This window comes from Lipophrys pholis (genome assembly GCF_963383615.2).
Source record: "Lipophrys pholis genome assembly, chromosome: 2".
Lineage (NCBI taxonomy): Eukaryota > Metazoa > Chordata > Actinopteri > Blenniiformes > Blenniidae > Lipophrys > Lipophrys pholis.
In genome coordinates, this window is record NC_137636.1 from 19,861,671 (window position 1) to 19,881,475 (window position 19,805).

Here is a 19,805-nt window from a genome sequence, read left to right on the forward strand (position 1 = left end):
CATTGAGCAAAACTACATGAATAACTTCATAAGCCATGTGATCATGGCATTAGGATTAAATGCGTTTTTAAAGTGAATTTAATGCGACAAAATGGCTCTTCTGATGGGAGAGGCTGCCTTCCCCTGGACTAGGTAGTCACAAACAGAGGATCTGCTGTGGCGACATTGGGAGCATATAAGGTAAGACGTGTTCTCATTGGAGGTTGGACGTGTGTTGCTCTGAGGTAGAATTGTGACTTCAGCTTCGTTCTGTTCATAGTTTGAGTCAGAATTTTACCTTTTGGTTTCACTGCATGGTAGCAGTGTAACTGAAGATAAGACATTTCTTAATCTATTTAGTTATTGTCATGTGGTTTTGGTGGAGCTGCTGCGTTTGCTGTAATTAAGTGGGTGACTGTCTCATTCTGCTACTCGTGTCACACATGGACCTCAGTTTCTGCTGCACAGTGGGGTTTTTTTAATTTATATTTGTGGTTGTCCTATACATCATAAATGTGGATAAAGACCTGGAGCACTCCTTGCTCATTAAACAATCCATGGGCCTGAAATTCAGATTAGAAGCTTCCAGCATTACTTTATTTCAAATTTACCAGCAATGCCTGCAAAATACGACCTAATAACAAACGGAGAGTTAATATATCTTGACTGTATTTTGGCTTCAGGATTGAGTATTTTTACATTGTTAAAGTCCACATCAGCACACCTGCTTTCCCTTCTGAAATGAAGACATGAAACACACAACTGGTCAAACATCAACAGATAACATTTATTTGTTTATTCTGAAAAAATGCAGAAAAAGACAGATGACTTTCCCTTTAAAGTGGGAACTACATATTCGGCAGATTCTGCGGGGGGAGGAAAATAAAAGTGTGCCAACTCTACCTTCCCTGTAATGTTATACAGAAAAGTAACCAAAAATCGGAATACATATAAACTATGGATCCATCACTTTTCTGTATTTACAATATCATCACAAAATATGTCCTCTGACGGGAATTCCAAAGTGAAACATTTAGTTTAAGTCACATTCAAGCCGTCCACTAGCAAAGCCTGCTGGTCACATAACATGCTGCAGTCCCAGTAACTGCAGCATTTAACCAAGAGCTGGAAAAGAAAAAATGACTTCATGTGTGTGTGGGGTCGACTTTACACAAGAGTGACTACTAGAACAATGAAACAGGAACTATGTGACAATATTTAAAATCAATGATTCTGATTAATCCATCAGGAAAACTCATGTTAAGGCCATTACACATGTGACTACAACCAGAGGGGTACTTTATGCTGGCTGGTACCAACACCAATAATGTCATTCTCTTTGTACCATGGATAATTTGACAATAGCACGCGTGTAACATCAATCTACATGCTCCATTTAATACATTCAACACATCCCGTTATTAGGTTCGTCAATCATGGGGGAGTACATCGAGAACAAACGATCACGTGTATTCAAAGATCCAGGCCCGCTGGTGAGCTCATCACATTGACCTTACCGGTTCGGACTTTTTTTTTTTACTTATTTATTTTTATTAGAGCCAGGTTTGGATATTTGGACACCGTGATAATACTACAAGATGGAAAAATGCATGAGTCGCTATAAAGATCTTAGCTGTTATTGTGCTCACTGATATAACTATGACAGCCAGCATTATCCAGCAACAAGAGCTGCCTTCTTTTCTTTTTCTTTATACAAGACAGAAAAATATATGCGCATGAGGAAAAAGCATAAAGACTTTGGGATAAAAATTGGCAAACTGGCAATATCTTGTCGAGAGAGAGGGGGAGAAGGCAAGTCAATACTTCTTGTAATTTTGACAAAATAACATTAGCATCACATAAAATGCAACCGCAAACACTGCTACAAAAAAGGTTTGACATTTAGGGGCGTCTTTAGGAGTCAATGGCTGTCCTGTTTGCAAAGAAATATCACTGCTGCATTCTGAGGTCATAGGGGGGGAAAAAAAGTTTAATGAATTGTAAAATGAAAGAAAGTCATAATTGGAGGGTTGATGAGGCCATCCGGTCAGAAACATGAAGGGCAACAGCTGAAATGTGTTCGACAACGAGAAACCTGACAGAAGGTTAACATTCATATACATTTAACTTGTGATATGAGGTTGAATAAGTCAGTGTTGTCTGGTAAATAGTTGTAGATTCGTGAAAATCCGCTTTTCTTCCTTTTTCTTTTTTTAAACTGTGACTGATGACAAGTCAGACAAAACTGTTGACGTTTTGTTTAGAAGCTGCCACATTACATACTGCAGCATCTTTGTTTATTCTACATTCTGATTTGAAAGCACTTGAACACACCAAAGACCAACTGGAATTATAAAAAAAAAAAAAAAAAAATAGGACAACAAAAGAAACACTTGAATTGAAAAAAAAAAAAAAAAAAAGAAACCAACCAGTGTGTACAAACTAACAACATACCCCAAAAAACATATATCAAAGGAAGTATAACAAGTCTTTCAAAGCCACGTTTGTGACCGTGTTTGCAGTGGGAATTTGGTCGCGCCCAAGCTGAAGCTTTGCTCTACGAGTGATACACATACATTGGAAAAAAAGAAAAAGAATACATAAAGTTCTAATAAAAACTAAACTTAGCTCATGCTGCATTAAGCTTCGAAATTGTGCTATTTAAAAAAAAATTGAATAAACATGACTTCAGAAGGCAGATTAAGAGACTCATAGTTTATTAAAATTCTATGTTTCAATCTAAATGAGTATAAAAAAAAAAAAAAAACCAGTTGAAATCAATGCAAAGATTCCAAAGCAAGTGTGAGTGTACAATGTGCGGTCCAGTGTACTCTACTCATTTCAAGTTTATTACAAAACAGCAATCTTCTACCCTGAAAGCAACGCAGAGATCTGTGAGCGTTCTCGGAGCAAAACGGTGAACACGCCGCGCCGCTCTTTGCTTTGCTACCTCTACCTGTCCTTTGATAAACCTCTGAGAATAAAGAAGGAAACTGAACGTTCCAAATCTCCAGCGTGGCCCAGCCACCATGAGGTCCGTTTGCAAATCAGATAATAAATACAGGCATCCAAATAGGCTACAACAGCAAATATTTTTTTTTTCCTCATGCATACACACAAGCATACGTCTGACTGAAATTATGAGCTTTCTAAACCCTCTTATCTAACAGCTATTCTTTACAGTGCAACAGTATGGCAGCAAATGGATAGCAGTGCTTTCATTTTTTTTCTTAAAAAAAAAAAAGGAATGGAAAATAAAAATATATACAACATTATGGAAAAGCAGTAGTTTTTTTTTTCTTTTTTTTTTCCTTTTTTCTTTTGGTCCTGTGTCCATTACAGACTGAACTGCTTTTTGAAAATTCTTCCTCAAATCAACAACAGTAGTTTCCACAAGACTGAAGCGCTGTGGGAAGAAGAGGTGGAAGAAAAGTTAGGATTTCAAACACTGGTGAATCAAGAACTGAGAGTGTAATCCACACGACAAAAGGAAACAATACTTTTCATCAGATTTGCTGGTTTTTTTTTGAGTGAGCAGGTTTCAGATCGCTGCCTCACACCTTTGTACCTCTCAGTTCCCATCTAAACATGTCTGACTTTGCTCGGCTGAAATCCTTGCAGTCGTAGAGATCGGACGAGTACGAGTCCCACCAAGCTTCATCTCATGTCAATTAGTAATAGTCTGAATCTCAGTCATCTTTAGAGTTTTTATAGATTTGAAGATATTAACAGCTGCGGAGACAAATTATTTTTCTCTTAATTAGTTTAACAAGCAGTCTTCATATTTTGCAAATGTTATGAATGTAACACTTAATGTTATTGAGACAATTAAAAACCTTACAATAGGCTTTGATGAAAAAGAATAATAATCCGTTCAAAGATGTGTTTCAAAATCAATTATATAGAGTGGCAGTGTAAAGTTGAAAAAGAGAATTACTTAAGTAACCATGGCAACATTCATTGGGCGTATTTACATAAACAATAGCATTTCTGTAAAAGTGAACCACCCAAAGTGAAAATCTGTCATACTCATCGCTGAGTCAGGGTCACAAAGAGAACTGAGGTCAAAACCAGCTAATCAGAACAGCGAGTCCTTCGCGCAGGAGAAGAATTTTCCCTGATGAACCGTGACTATATATGGTAAAGTACCGATATGTTCTCTGTGGCATTTCTCCAGTTTCCCCTCAAAGCCACACAAAACAAGCCCGCTGTTGTGTGTCAGCATGATTTGCCATCATTTGCTTTGACACCACGTGGGTGGAGCCCCGACAGGGACTTTCAGCCGCACAAGTTTTCTTTAACGTGTTCAAATTCAAACACCGGTATCCTTTGTAATCAAGACTTTACATGAGAGGTCAAAGTCTAGACTGCCAGAGTCTGCATGATATTGCTGGGTCTGATTTATTATTTTGACACAGGAGTGAACTTTGTGACTGTTCAGTCAGTCAACAGAGGAACTACATTCTTTCATTGAAAATGAACTAAGTTGTTGGACCACAATGCGGCCCTGCTCTGGTACCAGTTGCAAAGGAAGATTTTTTTGCACAATTACACCTCTGTGTTGAAATCTGTCAGTAATTAATAGTTTCAGAAACAAACCCATCTTTTTTTTTTTTTTTTTTTTTTTAAACCAGCCACAAGTAGTTCTATAGAGTGAAACAGACAGATTCGGAGCTGGTTTTGAGGTAGTGAAAACTCTGACTAAACATCAGGTCCACTCAAGTGATGACACAGCGTCTCTCACCTTGTTACAACTGAGATCCTTCGGAGCCTCCGTGCACGTATCCCCCTTTCGATTTCATCTGGGACTGAACGAGGTCCACCTATGGGGAGAAGGGGCAAGGACGGAAATCCTTTTGAGCATGCTCACTGCATTTGGTTGATGGGGAACATTTGTGGGGAAAAAGTGAGCGAAAACCTACTGATGCCAATCCCATGCCCATGTCTCCTGAGCCTACATGCGTGGTGTGTACAAAGTTTGTCGGCTCGCCGATCATGGAGCGATCGATCCGTCGCCGCCGTTTCTGCAAAGGAGCCCCAGGATTGTTTCAGTTAAATGTAATATTTCTCGTCTTACAGGCAACATATCAGCATTGCAAGGAAACTTTTGTCATAGAACCAGGATACATGTGGAACTCAAACAAACCGAGGAATTCCCTTTATCTCTTGTTCGACAGACTTGTCTACAATGAGGAACAGCAACTGATGACTGGCTGACACAATAACAAATCTCACAGACTGCGGTGGCATGCAGAGCACATTGGCAACAAATGTGGTTATCTGGAGTTCCTGCCGTTTTGTTATGCAACAACTTATCCCATTATAAAGAAGGGTACAACGTATCCACTCTTTGCATAGAACAGGGATGTCAAACTCATTTTAGAGCACAAGTCGACAATTAACGACAATATTTTTCCTTAAACCTTAAGCCAACTTGTTATTGGGGTGCCCGTGCCAAATGATGTGAAATCCTCACACCCAGTTGTGTTCTTGTAAGCTTATGTCAGCTATAGCCTGTCACACCTAAAGTACAATTCTGCAATTTCTACAGCATTTAGCATGCCTGTGTCTTTGAGACTAAAGTGACTTTATAGCAACAGGGAAGCCAGCTCGGGTGTCGGTGTAGTCTTGTGCTGGTCTTGCTTACGAAAACGGCAAAATCATCAGTTAACAAATTCAAAACAGCAGATACTCAAATTAAAAACTGGTGTATATTCACTGTTTTGATCATTCAAGTTGAAAAGAAGAAAAAAAAAAAAGCCAGAAGACAAAAGACTGAACAACACTATTTGCTAATCTACCTGAAAAACACATTCCATAATAAATAAGCTATTCATCCAAATGAGATACTCACAGGCTGTGGCTGCTCTGCAATGCAGCAGCTGAAACAAACCCAGAACTCAGTCATTCTGAGGATGACCAAGAAGCCACAGCAGTTTCCTCTCTCAGCTCAGACGTCTCTCGCGACCCGTGTCTTCCTGTTCAGAGCTACCAGACCCACAAACGCAGCGGAAACTGACGACAGGCACAGACTTCTAGCTGCTCCGGGCGAAAACGATGGCACAAAAAAAAAAACACCCAGCTCTGCCAACAATCTGTAGAGCACACACCTGTTCACATGGAGAGAGAAAAAAAAAAAGGTTGTTTATTTGACTGCTCCATTCGTGGATTTACATCTGTGGATTATGGGCACTGGAGTTCCCTCAGCTAGTGACCCAGAGGGGAGGAGATGTCGGTTTCAAAGGCTCTCTTTAGTATGTGTCTATTGATTATCTCACTCAAGTGTAGATCCAAATCAAACTTTATTGGGACTGCCTGACTGAATTGTTGTTGATCGTTAACCCAAGAGGAAAAACTAAACTAACAAGATACATAGATTCCAAACAACATATATGAGCTATCGCAATGATGTTCAAGTCAAACCTGAGAAATTAGGTCAGCATGTGACAGTGTTTCAGTGCAGGAGCTTGAACAGTGTCCCATTGTAAAACTAGGTTGGTCTGAATCACACTTTTGCCTCTCTTGTGATAAACAAGTATAGTTTTTGAGCATAAGCTCGTGCTCTCTGAGGTAAGTGATCGGCATGCTGCTGCTGCTGCTGCTGCTGCTCGCCCCACAGCCGACAGAGTATACACTTTAATCAACATCCTGGTGGGGCTGAAATTATTCAGTGGCTTTCCACCAACATTTAAAAGCACCAGCTACTTTTATTTTATTTTCCTTCTCCATTTTAATCATTTCATCCAAGTAGGTTTTTTATTTTGTACATTTATGTCGATGCGATGCGTGTAACTATTTCAGTCTGTTTTCATCCATGTGAAGTACTAATGTAGGAAAGCTGTTTTATGAATATAGTTACAACTATTAGCCTAGCCTGACTTAAGTCACATTACCATGAAATGACATATAATATTTACATTATGCTAAAATGGACCCATGGTGTATAGCTTGCATCTTTTTGGGAATCGATCTACATTAATTAAACTCTGGAATATCACAAATATACAGTTTCGTACAGGAATATATTCAGTGCATGGTTTCTATTGTTTCTTTCACACTTCTTTTTCCTTGTAATACTGTCTGTGATATGTCGGTTGAGCCTTGTACATATCCACAACAATAAGGGTGTTTTTTCCCGTCCTATTATTATCACGTGAACATTTTTCGAAAATGCTGTTGTGGGTTGACATTAAGTGCTTTAATACTGTCAACAAGACATATAAGGCATGCCTAAGACGACCCCAAGACTAAAGCTGTCCCTCAGCCAAAACAGAAAAACAGTCAATGAGTACTTGATGTAGTAATTAAACTATGTGAGGCGGTCAGGTGGATTAACTGGCTTAAATATGGGTTCGAAACGACTAAACTAGATATAACGCGGATACAAAGCTTTTGGCTTTGCTACGTGAGACAAAACAGGAGGGTGCATTTTTTTTGCCAGCTGGATTTGCTGTCAAACAGGGGATCAAATGTTGTGCCAAATGCAAAGAGCCCGCTGACGATGTGGATTTCCCAGGCGGCAGCTGTGACTCCGCTGCCGGGTTTACTCACAGCGGCTGAACCGTGATTACCGGGTGCCACCGAATGGGCTTGGAAGTGTTTCCTGTCGATCTTAACGACATGTGAAATCCTTACAGGATTATTACCTCTGATCTTGGATTACTGGGGACGTAATCGGTATTTACAAACAAACGAGCGTTATGTAACTTCGCCCCGCTGCGGCACGGACTCTTCCCGCTGCGAGTACGGGCTGTCCTCACCTCCCGCCCCGGTCCGGTCCGAGGCAGAGGACATGCGGCCGCTTTCCCAACACACCACACTTAGTTTCAGTTGAGTAGCTCCAGGAAATCTGGGTCGTCGCCTGCAGCGGAGGAGTGTTGGCTCCATCCGCGGCTAGCAGCCCCATGCTAACTGTTTTTTTCCACTGACAGCTAGCTAATGAAGCTAACTGAGCCCGCTTCCGAAAATCAGGATTTCAGTCTTCTACCAAGAAACTGCCTGGAACACCCACGAATGATCCGCTATATTTTCCCCCACTTACACATGGAGTCTTTATTTTTTTTAAATCACGTGTGGTATTTTTAAGAGTATAAACTCACCAGATGAGATCCGGTTTGCGGGAGAAAATCGACCGATCGACTGAATGCTCAGGAAGGCGAAAAACCAGGAAGTGCGCTCATTGCTGACGTCACCACACTTCCTCTTCAACGCGTGATCGCTTCCGTGTTGACCCACGTTGCTCTGTCCGCTCCAAATTCGGTACCAAACTGCTGGAAAACACGACTTTATATCCTCAGAATGAGGCCGCTAACAGAGGAAGAGACGAAAACGATGTTTGAGAAGCTGACGAAATAGTGAGTGGACTCGGATAGCCGACACGTGACGGTTTTAAAGTATTCATCAGATGATCGGTGTGAGCATGTGTCTGATATCTGTCTTTTCCGTCGGTAACAGCATCGGCGAGAACATCAAACTCCTGGTGGATCGACCGGACGGATCCTACTGTTTCAGGCTGCACAATGACCGTGTATATTACATGAGGTAATCGTCGATCTAAAGGCACATTTTGTTGACTAGACCAGGTGAAAAACCTGCGCAGCTATATCCGTTCATCACCACCTGTTTGCTTCCCTTTAGTGAGAGAATTCTCAAATTGGCCACAAACATTTCTCGGGACAAGCTGATATCGGTGGGAACGTGTTTTGGAAAGTTTACAAAGACCGGCAAGTTCAGACTCCACATCACGGCTCTGGATTTCCTGGCTCCCTATGCAAAGGTGACCACATACACACCATCAACTAGAAGTTATTGATGCACATATGAGTAATAAATACAGAACGACAAATTGACTCGAAAGGAATAACGCCATATTTTGTCCTAGCGGGCAGTGTTGGCCAAGAGGTGAGTAGCTAGATTACAGTGGGGAAAGTAAAGTCATCACACCCTGTGTGCTGCACATTTACTGCGAAACTGGGTAGAAATGAAAAATTAATCTAATTTATCTGAGCGAATGGATTTTAAAAGATTTCAATGAACAAACACGGCAAAAGTACCCAGATTGTAAAAGCAGTGTGTTGCTGTTAGATATCGGTCTTAACTCAAGGATGATGGTAAATAAAACACAAGTTGGTCTAAATAGCAATTGACACTTTACTCTACAAATTCTGCCTTGATGCCACAATTTCTTGAAGTCAGCCATGTTTACGTTGTAGTTCTGAATTTGAATATGCTGTATTGGCATGAACGTGGATCATGAGCATTTGTGACACTAAATTATATCGTTTAGAAATTGAATAGATACATAATGTTTCAAGTGAAACTTTACTAAAGATGGTTTGCATGTAGGATAGAAATCCAGGTAAAGTTCACTTGTTGCAGTCATCTCAAGGGATAAATAAAGCAAAGTCTAATGTAGTACCATCTTATACTTGTGTGTGTATATATATATATCTGTCCGAATGGCTTTGGGTTTATTAGTAATACTTTGCTTTATATGGATAGCATTGGCCGATGACAGCAGCTTTACGTTAGTTCAGTGTGACTGTATGACAGTACATATTCCTGGAACTGTCCTGAATGATTAATCTGTCCCCGTACGTATAATTGTGCATGCATTTGTCAACATAAATTTGTCTTGTGCTCAGTTCAAGGTGTGGGTCAAACCTGGGGCAGAGCAGTCTTTCCTCTATGGGAACCATGTGCTGAAATCTGGCCTCGGGAGAATCACAGAGAACACGAACCAGTATCAGGGAGTTGTGGTTTACTCCATGGCAGACGTGCCTCTGGTGAGTCTTTGCATCGTGATGCTCAGTGTAACAATGACTTGTTCCACAGAAGGCAGGGCAAGCATCGCCACATTCTGTGCACCAGTATTAGATGTGCTGTGTTGTTTCACAGTGGCATTTCATCACATCCCTACTAAAAGAAACAATCATGCTGCTTCTGAATGTTGTCCTAAGTCCAAGGTTTGAACCTCTTTGCATCATTTTGCAGGGTTTTGGAGTTGCAGCAAAGTCGACCCAGGAATGTCGGCGAGTGGACCCCATGTCCATTGTTGTGTTCCACCAGGCCGACGTTGGCGAGTTCATCAGGAGTGAAGATACTTTAACATAACGTTGCAAACACTGGACCTTTCAATCTCTGCTCATATTGTAATCCAGTAGCATACGGTGATTTCCCAGGAACAAGCGACTCGCTGGTGTGGTTGGTGCCTGATAAAAGGGCATCTGAAATGCAGCTCAAAGACTGAAACTCACTTTGATACCCCTAATCCTCCATTTACCGAACCTTCAGACTTCTGTGTAATGATATAGGCATGTTTCTGTGAACTCTAATAAATCCATGATGTCTTTGTATTTCAGTCTCCAGTAACTTGCTATCAAAGGACGTAGCAAAGACACTTTGCTCAACCACTGCAGTTCTAAAATTTAACCAGTCAACAATTTGTAATTCAACCATGACCATTTATTGTGCTTGACCTAATCATGTCTGCAACCAACTGGATTTACAAGAATAACTAACATCTATTCAGAACAGTCTCAAAAAAAAAAAGAATACCATGATGTCCATTTTAAGTCCTCGGTCATCTTCTGGAATAAGTGGTTCTTGGACTGAGCTCAGCTCACACCAAGTTTTTCTTTTGCAAGGTTCTCCATCTGTCCTTAAGGTTTACGTTGGTGCGATCATGGAAGGAGCCGTAAGCCTTAATCTTACTCCAGTTGCCCTCTCCAAACTTTTTCACCCCTTCTTTCAACTTCTGCGTCTCACTTTCTGTCCACATCTGCAACACAACACAAGGTTCCAATTTTTAGTCATGAACCTGGGTGACAATCTGTAGCTGGAATTGAAATTTGTTGGCTTTTTCCTCCCAAGAAGCATAAACAGCTGTTTTGTTTGTTGTAAAAAAAATAAATGGAGCTTGGCTTCATGTGGGAACCTTGAACTTGTCTATCTTCAACACTTTTAACTGTAAGACTAATGCACACAGAGAGCCATCGTTGTTTCTTCTGTGAAACTCTGCTGGGACTAAGTAAATACCAAAAAAACCCCAAACTATATCTGTTAGTTTTAACAGCACTGGTGTGGTGTGCTTGTACAAGCAGGAACATTGAACTGAATTAGTTTTTAGAAGGCAGCTCTTCACTCGCACTTTTCCCCTCAACATCAAGAGGAACTGCAGTGAAATGTTGAACATGTATAGGAACCAAAGGAACAACAATATACATAAAATTCATACTCGGATTATGTCAGTAATGTTTGGCTACATATTCAAAGACTTCCCGTTTAAGCCTGTCTTCTACAGATATTTGACATGCAGGGCTTCAAATTAGTTTTTATAGTAGGACGCCAGTTCACTGAAATCAAAGGCTGCTGCCTTGCTTGATTCTGAAGCTATAATTAGAGTAATCAAGGTAGTTGATCCAGTCAACTATTAGTTCAGACAACCTAATGAGTTGGACTAATGGTACAGGTAGAAGCCCAACTTTTTATGTTCTCACAAGACGCCGTCATCGTATACCCGCCAACTCAACGTGTCACTCAGAAGTTAGAAGAAAACAAATGCAGTTGGGTCATCCTCACCTTCCTCCTCTTGCCCGAGTCAGTAAGGGTGCTCTCATTCTGTTCTGTAGGAAAAACAAAATCTTAATGCAAGAACAAATCTAACAGAACTCAATTACAAGTAAGACTTTGATGAAATATTACTTTTCTTAGTTTTGGAGGTGAAATAAGACTCTTCGTCGCTCCAGGTGTCCTTACTCTCCTTTGCATTATTGTACAAAGATTTCCTGTGGAAGAAGTGAAGACGTTTGCTGTAGTTACTTGCCTCAGCTAAATTCAACCAAAAACTAAATGCTACTTTTTAACTTTAAGTCTGGATGTTGTCTTAATATCTGTATCTCTTCGTAAAACTATATACTTAAAGTTAACTCATCAAAATGTTTCAAACATAAGACATCAAATAAAAGGTGTGTGACCTTCCTCATACCTCCCCCGATAATGCTTTTGGGGTTCTTTGATAAGTGTTACCATTTCGAATGTGAAGTCTTTTTTTCGTTCGGCGCAGAATTCTTTTGAGGAGTGGAGCTTTTCTGAGGGACGAGGCCGGAGGGCTGTCCAAGACTTTGTGAGCCATTCAACGACGAGTCTGAGACATACGGGTCATCTGTAGAGCTTGTATCCCTGTAGGAATGGAGTCAAATCTCAGGCCTCAAGTAAACAACTTTAACACCGGGCTTCAAGAAATCCAACGACTTGCCTGCATAGAAGATTCCTTGTTGACTGTCTTCGATGTTTCTGTTTTGGCGTTTCACTGGATGCCCCGACTTCTTGTTGCTCTGTCTCGCCCTCTGCTGACGACTTTTCTACAAGTCTGTGAGAAAAGAATTCATTTTAAGTGGGAAATTACAGCACATCAAATCTTAACTGCTTGTAATGTATGGTTGGAATCCAACATGCTGCGACTTTAATTATGGTAGCAGTTGATCAGTGGTGCTACCTTGGTGTAATTATTCTAAACCCAAGAAAGATATGTAAAATACAACTTACCGGTATCTGAAGCAAAACCTGCCATCGTACACTAAAGTACCTATTAACGGAGGTCAAAGTAACTTACAGTTAGGCCCAGAAATATTTGGACAGTGACACAATCTTCATGATTTGGGCTCTGCATGCCATCACATTGGATTTGAAATGAAACAACTACAACAATTGAAGTGCAGACTTTAAGTTTTAATTCAAGGGGTTGAACACAAATATATGATTAAACATGTCGGAATTGTAGCTATTTTAATACAAACACTCCTCAAAATGTTACTTTTCAATACTTTGTTGAGAATCCATTGCAGGCAATGACTGCCTGAAGTCTGGAACCCATGGACATCACCAAACGCTGGGTTTCCTCCTTTGTGATGCTTTGCCAGGCCTTTACTGCAGCTGTCTTCAGTTGTTGCTTGTTTCTGGGTCTTTCTGCCTTAAGTTTTGTCTTGATCAAGTGAAATGCGTGCTCGATTGGGTTGAGATCTGGTGATTGACTTGGCCATTGCAGAATATTCCACTTCTTTGCTTTAAAAAAAAACTCCTGGGTTGCTTTTGCAGTATGTTTTGGACCATTGTCCATCTGTACTGTGAAGCGCCGTCCAATCAACTCTGCTGCATTTGGCTGAATCCGAGCAGAAAGTATATCCCTATACACTTCAGAATTCAGCAGGCTGCTTCTGTCTTTTGTCACATCATCACATAAACACAAGTGACCCAGTGGTATTGAAAGCCATGCATGCCCATGCCATCACACTGTCTTCTAAAGTCTTCTCTTTATGGTACACTTGGATACTGATACACCGACTTCCTGGATAGTGTTCTTCACTTGAGTGGATGTTGTGAAGGGATTTTTCTTCACCATGGAAAGGATTCTGCAATCGTCCACCACTGTTGTCTTCCATGGATGTCCAGGCCCTTTTGAGTTCCCAGCATCAGTGCAATCTGTTTTTCTCAGAATGTACCAAACTGTTGATTTGGCCACTCCTAACATTTCTGCTATCTCTCTGATGGATTTCTTCTACTTCTTTTATTTTTTTTCTCAGCCTCAGGATGGTCTGTTTCACCTCCATTGAGAGCTCCTTTAATCGCATGTTGTGTGTTCACAGCAACAGCTTCCAAATGCAAACGCCACACCTGGAATCAACTCCAGACCTTTTAACTGCTTAATTGATGACAGGTTAACGAGGGAAGAGCCCATGGAGCCTTGTTTTTTTTTTTTTTTGCAGCCTTCTGAGTCAATTGTCCAATTACTTTTGGTCCCTTGAAAAAGAGGCGGCTACGTATTAAAGAACTGTAATTCCTAAACCCTTGCTCCAATTTGGATGTGAATACTCTCATATTACAGCTGAGAATCTGCACTTCAAGCCCATATTGATTATATAATTGTATCCTGAATATGTTTTCGTAAACAGCTAAAATAACAAAACTTGTGTCACTGTCCAAAATTTTTCTGGGCCGAAATGTATGTGTGAGAACTTACCGGCAGCCAGTCCCAGATGGGAGTGTCTCCAAAACAATATGGTAGGAACCCTTTTCAATAACACCAGGGAGAAGAGTTTGAAATCTCGTGGTTTTCATAAAATCTTAACTATATTACAAGACAGCCTATTTTACAGAGTAATAAAGACACATGTCACGCTGTGCACAATCTCATGTCCGAGACGTTGTTCTCATCGATGTAGCACGACAGAAAATTGTCAAAGTTGCTTGTAATATTCCTATGCCTTACCATTGGTGAAATGCTTCATTTCCCTGAATTTATTCATGTATATGAATAGGTCAAATCTAAATATAAAGATCTAATTTCATGATTTACTCTCTAATGACTATAATTGGCATCAAGCTGCCAACATATAGTTTGATTTTATCTGCAAAATTGTCAAACAACTGCAATCTAGCGTTCCTTCTTTGACGATCTGTTTTTTGGGAGATAAGTTACACATCACAAAAAACATGTAGGATTTATGGTAGAGTTAGGAGTACACATGTTCAATCCTATCAGCGGTGACATGAGTACAATGGTTCCAATTGAACAAGTAACTTGGAAATAAAAACCATACGGCTCTGCAGCAACTGTGACTCTTGCCATTACACTTACCCTGTGAGTGAATCACTGGATTGGCTACGTGCTTCTCTGTTGGTCTCAGAGTCAATAGAGTCCCCCTCTTTGTCAGAGAGCTGTGTAGTCTGACGAGTTGAGGCCCTCTTTGACCCCCTCCTGCCAAAAAAAACAACCCCAAAACACTTGATGCCATGCATTTAACAAGAAAGAGAGGAATTCTGCAACCAATTTAAAATTGCACGTCTAATTTCTTTGCATGCGAGACAGAACTAAGCACACTTTGAAGATTTACCCTTTTCTTGTTCTGCCTTTGGATTGGACACTCTTCTGTGTCGTTACCGCGGCCTCGTCGTCCTGTTCAGCGCCCTGCGGGGTTTTGCTTCCGGATGCAGTCAGTGGCTGTGTTGGGTTTTCAATTCTGACTTCAGTCTCCATCTCCTGCGATGCTGCAGTGGAGTATGAGCTCGGTTGGCTGTCTGGTTCAACCACCAGTCGCGCCATGCTGTAAGGCTTCCTGCTCCGGAGCACAGGGGGCGTCTTTGAACCCGCTTGTGTTTCAGGGACGACATCCGTTTGTTCCGTTTGGTCTGCAGGAGAAGCTTCCATTGGGCTGCCCGAGTTTCTCTGAAACAGCCCGTCCCACTCGGAGTCCATCTTGTTGTGTCCCTGAGACTCAGGTGAAAGTTGCAGGCAAAATTCTTTGTCCTGCTCTTCATTCTCCAACTCCTTCTCCAACTCCGCAAACGTTTTCTGACCTGTACCCACAGCCAAGGCAGTGTAGGCTGCTTCTAGCCTGACCCGCTGGATAACCGAACAGCGACTGGAAAACAAAGAGGACTGAGCATCAGGACTTAGAAATGAGTTCAACATCGAGAGACAGAACGCACTGCGATGCTACCCCACTGCTCAGTAGGGGAAAAAACTAAAATCCTAACAGATGCTTTCGAATGGAATGACACCCACAGTTTTGACAGTTTGGGATTCCAACAGCAACATTTAGTTGAACACTAATAAACAGGACGGCAGAGAGATCCTACCGTAGTGCTAACTGGGCAGTGCTTGGTTTTTGACTGCAGGATGGGCCGAGTTCGGCATGCTCATCAGGTCCGTCTGCTTGGTCGTCCTGCTCTGCAATTCTTTTATCAATGAGCTGTTTTGCCGCCTGGCTCATGTAGACAACAGCAGAAAACACACAATGTGTATAAAAGAGTGTTTCATCAACAAATTCAATTCGCCATCTTAATTTCTTAACTCATTCAAATTTACTCATTAGCAAAGGAGCACTGTGACAATGGTATGTTACACTTAAACAAAAGCCTGTGTACCTTGTGCAGGAAAGGAACACCAAAAGAGCAAAGCCCCTGGCAAAACGCCACCATCTCCTCCTTAAACTGCTGGAAGTCGATTTGCTCGATGATTTCGTGATTCCTACATTTCTGTTTGATGAGTCCCATGAATATCGCCTTCTGCAGGATACAAATTCAAACACATTTCATTTGAAACACAACCACCTCCCTATGTACATAAAAGGATTGGAAGAAATTATGTAAACTATTACACGCTCCACCCTGTAAAAGGAAACTAAGAGAGACCAGGGCCTGTAAGTTAGACAATTTCCTCTAATTTGCTCTACCACAGATGATGCATTGCTCCACTCGCACTGTCAATGGAAGGTTGCGTAATCCTAATTTTCATCTGCTATTTGGTTATCAGCCAACAGGCAGTGAGTGCTGCACCCGCTGGTCATCCAGTTGAGTTTCCGGCTTTTTCACACTGACTCGGCAACCCAGTAATCCTAATAGATGCTATTGGGTTGGATTAAACATGTTTAATCACCATCGGGAGCATCCTCAAGTCATAAAGTCTACTCGCGAGAGGTAGTATCAGTTTGAATTTGAAACATTCATATATGACTGATATGATGAGGACACAGCGTAAACATGCGGTTTCCCCTTCTTAAACTCACCTTGCCCACCACTGGTTTAGGAAAGTGTTTCTGGAGCATCTCCTTCGCTTTGTCAAATTTGCTGCTTTTGATGGAAATTCCCACAATCTAGAAAAAGAAATGAATTATTCAGCACAGTCTAACTTTGGGAAAACTGATATGATGATCACACAACAAGCATTGTGGCTCAAAGAATATTTTCCACCATCTGTATGACTTTTGTACATGTGGATACGTAAGACACATGCTTACCATCTCTTTAATCGAAGTGGAAACCTTCTTGAAATCCTGTTGAGGGATATCACAAAGATGGCTCATGTCTTCCAGCACCAATAGGGCTGACTCCAAAGGAGTGATAAGCTCAAAAACCGTGTCTGCACACAAGAGGGGAAAAAAAAAAACGGTCATTGTTAAAGTGCACTATTAGGATTAGATGTGGTCAGCATACATGTGATTTTTATCCACAATACCATTGTTCAGATTACCTACTGTGTGACTGGTAACACACAGGTTAACAACAAGGAGGTTTTAAAAAACAAACAAAATTGGGTTTCATTTTGTACTCGAATAAAGAGCAAATTGCACACAAATAGGATGGTAAAGTGAGCTCCTCCATTTTAAACACACAAAAACATTTCTAAGCTGAGTCATGATAAACACGTTGTCGTTGATCTCACCGAGTTTTTCACACTCATTGATCCGGGAGAGAAACTGCAAGACATCAATCTTTATCGGTATGGACTCGGTGTTTTCAACAGAACGTGTTAGGAGCTCTGCAACAGAACAATGGACACTTCGTGTTACACACTATACACACACGTGAGTGACTTTAAGGTTTGATTTAAATCGCTCAAAAAAGAACAGAGTAGGCCTATCTTAGAAGGTGAAGAGATAGCATTATGTAAGTGTTGATGTTTAACATTTGTATTTGACTGGATGGTTAAGCATGACATAAACGCATCTTATTAAAAGTTGGGTTAATCCTGAAATGGAAAAGTAGTTTCAACAACAGTTTTATACGAGACCCAAGACATCCAAGGAAAAACAGTGAGATTACGAGACTATAAAGTATGAAACCCACAACTTCAAGTTCCCCCACAAAAACATTTAGGAAAGGTCCATAGCAGGTACTGGCAGTAGAAACTAATTTACATTTTGGAATGAAGTAACAGCTTTAAAATAAAATGTTAAAAGAAACTGAATGTTGTATTATCTGAAATTATACCATTTTAGGTTTCATTTCATTTCCTAACAAAAACACAGCACCCGTTGACCTATTTGTAGTTGTATTCCAGACAAGGTCATCCACACTTTATATTAAAATGGTCACATTATCCAGTTTTCCAACAATTTCACATGGGTCTCGTTGGCCCGAAAACGTTGTATTTAAAGTTTATTGCCCCAAATCCTCACTCGTTGGAGCACACACACTTTTCAAAACATGAAACAAGCCAGGTAGACAGATGGCAGACTTTCTTCATTCCCAAGCATGGGGAAGCACATTACCGTTGGAAAACCATTAAAAAGTGAAGTTTGCATAATATGACCCCTTAATAGCAGGACAACACTGTTTAGGCCAAAAGACAACGCTGATTCAAAACAAATAGGGCATGTTTTACAAGTCCGAAGTGGAAGACACTCTACTTGTACTTAGGGATGTAGACAATCATTAAACACTGCATGTTTTCATAACAAACAAACAAGAATGCAAAGAGTCAAAAGTAGAACGTCTCCATAGACAGTGGTTCTAGAGGATAAAGCTGAATTCAGTACAAGTATGTAGGAGCTGTGCAACACACACGTTTGTGTGAGAACTGCTATATTATTGATGCAAATGTTCGATTATTCTGTCCAGTGAGGAGGCAGACGTGCTTGTTTCACATCGCAAACAAAACTACAAATAATGAAGAAGAAAAACAACAACATAAATATCCATGCAAGAACGGCACACTTGTCAGAGTTATTTCAAACTGTTGGGGGGAAAAAAACGTTTCTCTGAAGTTGCCCATGTTGAAAAGCACAATATTGTTGGCTGGATGGAGTGCATTTTTATAAAGATCGAGTCTATACGGAGCAGAAAGTAAAGTGACTGAGAGGTGAAGCAGCTCGCCGTCGCAGCCCGGCGGATGTGGGCGGATACTCACGGTCCAGCAGAAGTTTGATGGAACAGAAGTCGTCGTATCGACCCCTTTCAAAAGACTGCAGCGCCTGGAAGAAGTAGTAATCCACGATCCAGCGGTTGACGACTGGCTCGGCATCTTCCCCCTGGCTGTGTGATCTCTCATCCTCCGCCATGTTACCGAAAAGTGCGCGTGAACGTGATGCAAGCGCCGCTTTTCTCTAATAGGTGGTGGTGGGTGTTTACTACCGGAGTGTCACCTGTCAGGTATCGCCTCATTCCGGCGATATAAACAAAGGTCCAAAAAAACGTGACCAAACAGACATATTGCACAGGGAAATTGGTTTCTAATACACAAGCATCACCCGTATCTGTATACTCGACATTTAAACGAAATTTGGCCAGGCTGTGGGAAAAGCGCTGCCTGACAGTCAACGTAAAGGGAAGAAGGATCCTTTAAAAGCTAACGGCAGCTTGCAACAACACCGCCACGCACTGGACTGGAGGGGAAACGCACTGCCTAATTCTTTTACACTTTACACAGAGCAGGTAGAGGTTCAGTGCTTTGCTCATGGACATTTGGGCAGGGGACGAGTCGGACCTGATGTCTTCCTATCGAGAGGCGAGTACTACGAGCCGAGCCACAGCGGTCTCAAACCAATGGGTGTGGCTTTTTTTTCGTATTTCATAGTACCATATACTTTCCTCAAGACACAAGTTTACAGCCATACAGTGGTGTTTTATTCAGCAATCTGACTGACAGTGAGTATACGGTTTGAGTCCAGACTTCGGGGGTCTTTGTTTGTGGCGTTTGCATGTTCTCTTTGGGCATGCATGGGTTTCCTCCCAAGAGACAAAAAACAAACAAAAGGAAAACAACAAACATGGTTGAAGTTAACCAGGCACTCTATTTTGGACTTATTGTATATGTGAATATTGAATCATTAAAACAATTTATTTCAGTATGTCTGCATGGTGTCATGTCTGTGTGGAACAGTTCTCAATATTCCTGAAATATCCCCACTGAAAAACTGTGCATGCTGAACAATCAGTCCCAAGTCACAGCCTTAATTTAATCAGGTTTATTATGTAAAGGATGACATTAACAATATGACATAAGTTCATGACACATTAATTAAAAAAAAAAAAAACTTGCGTAAAAC

The 19,805-nt window shown here is 41.0% G+C and overlaps 3 protein-coding genes across 3 annotated transcripts; 1 reads left to right on the plus strand and 2 right to left on the minus strand.

Moving 5' to 3' along the window:
• Positions 1-743: 743 nt before the first annotated feature.
• Positions 744-8,148, minus strand: cdc42se2 (CDC42 small effector 2). The gene is made up of 5 exons (XM_080458298.1): positions 8,079-8,148; positions 5,834-6,089; positions 4,902-5,003; positions 4,724-4,802; positions 744-3,385 (listed from the first exon to the last, which is right to left on the minus strand). The coding sequence occupies exons 2-4, from the start codon at positions 5,885-5,887 to the stop codon at positions 4,728-4,730; spliced, it is 231 nt and encodes a 76-aa protein (XP_080314424.1). The 5' UTR covers positions 5,888-6,089; positions 8,079-8,148; the 3' UTR covers positions 744-3,385; positions 4,724-4,727.
• Positions 7,133-10,453, plus strand: nip7 (NIP7 nucleolar pre-rRNA processing protein). The gene is made up of 5 exons (XM_080458297.1): positions 7,133-8,333; positions 8,434-8,520; positions 8,617-8,755; positions 9,624-9,764; positions 9,973-10,453. The coding sequence occupies exons 1-5, from the start codon at positions 8,278-8,280 to the stop codon at positions 10,090-10,092; spliced, it is 543 nt and encodes a 180-aa protein (XP_080314423.1). The 5' UTR covers positions 7,133-8,277; the 3' UTR covers positions 10,093-10,453.
• On the minus strand, positions 10,425-19,093 carry terfa (telomeric repeat binding factor a). Its single transcript, XM_080458296.1, has 13 exons — positions 18,668-19,093; positions 17,201-17,296; positions 16,776-16,897; positions 16,545-16,631; positions 15,904-16,044; positions 15,616-15,740; positions 14,871-15,398; positions 14,615-14,734; positions 12,236-12,349; positions 12,007-12,159; positions 11,683-11,765; positions 11,560-11,603; positions 10,425-10,759 (listed from the first exon to the last, which is right to left on the minus strand). Exons 1-13 carry the CDS (start codon positions 18,816-18,818, stop codon positions 10,601-10,603), a joined length of 1,923 nt encoding a protein of 640 aa, XP_080314422.1. The 5' UTR covers positions 18,819-19,093; the 3' UTR covers positions 10,425-10,600.
• Positions 19,094-19,805: the final 712 nt, after the last annotated feature.

Bases quoted from the DNA above. Each gene is read 5' to 3' on its own strand.
- terfa (XM_080458296.1), bottom strand. From the start codon at position 18,818: ATGGCGGAGGATGAGAGATCACACAGCCAGGGGGAAGATGCCGAGCCA. The intron at 16,632-16,775 runs GTAAGCATGTGT...TTCTTTTTCTAG, and splicing joins CCACTTCGATTAAAGAGATG to ATTGTGGGAATTTCCATCAA. The intron at 11,766-12,006 runs GTAACACTTATC...CTTCTTCCACAG, and splicing joins AAGACTTCACATTCGAAATG to GAAATCTTTGTACAATAATG.
- nip7 (XM_080458297.1), top strand. From the start codon at position 8,278: ATGAGGCCGCTAACAGAGGAAGAGACGAAAACGATGTTTGAGAAGCTG. The intron at 8,334-8,433 runs GTGAGTGGACTC...CGTCGGTAACAG, and splicing joins TTTGAGAAGCTGACGAAATA to CATCGGCGAGAACATCAAAC. The intron at 8,521-8,616 runs GTAATCGTCGAT...GCTTCCCTTTAG, and splicing joins GACCGTGTATATTACATGAG to TGAGAGAATTCTCAAATTGG.
- cdc42se2 (XM_080458298.1), bottom strand. From the start codon at position 5,887: ATGACTGAGTTCTGGGTTTGTTTCAGCTGCTGCATTGCAGAGCAGCCA. The intron at 5,004-5,833 runs GTGAGTATCTCA...GCTCCTTTGCAG, and splicing joins TTGCAGAGCAGCCACAGCCT to AAACGGCGGCGACGGATCGA. The intron at 4,803-4,901 runs GTAGGTTTTCGC...TTCTCCCCATAG, and splicing joins TGGGCATGGGATTGGCATCA to GTGGACCTCGTTCAGTCCCA.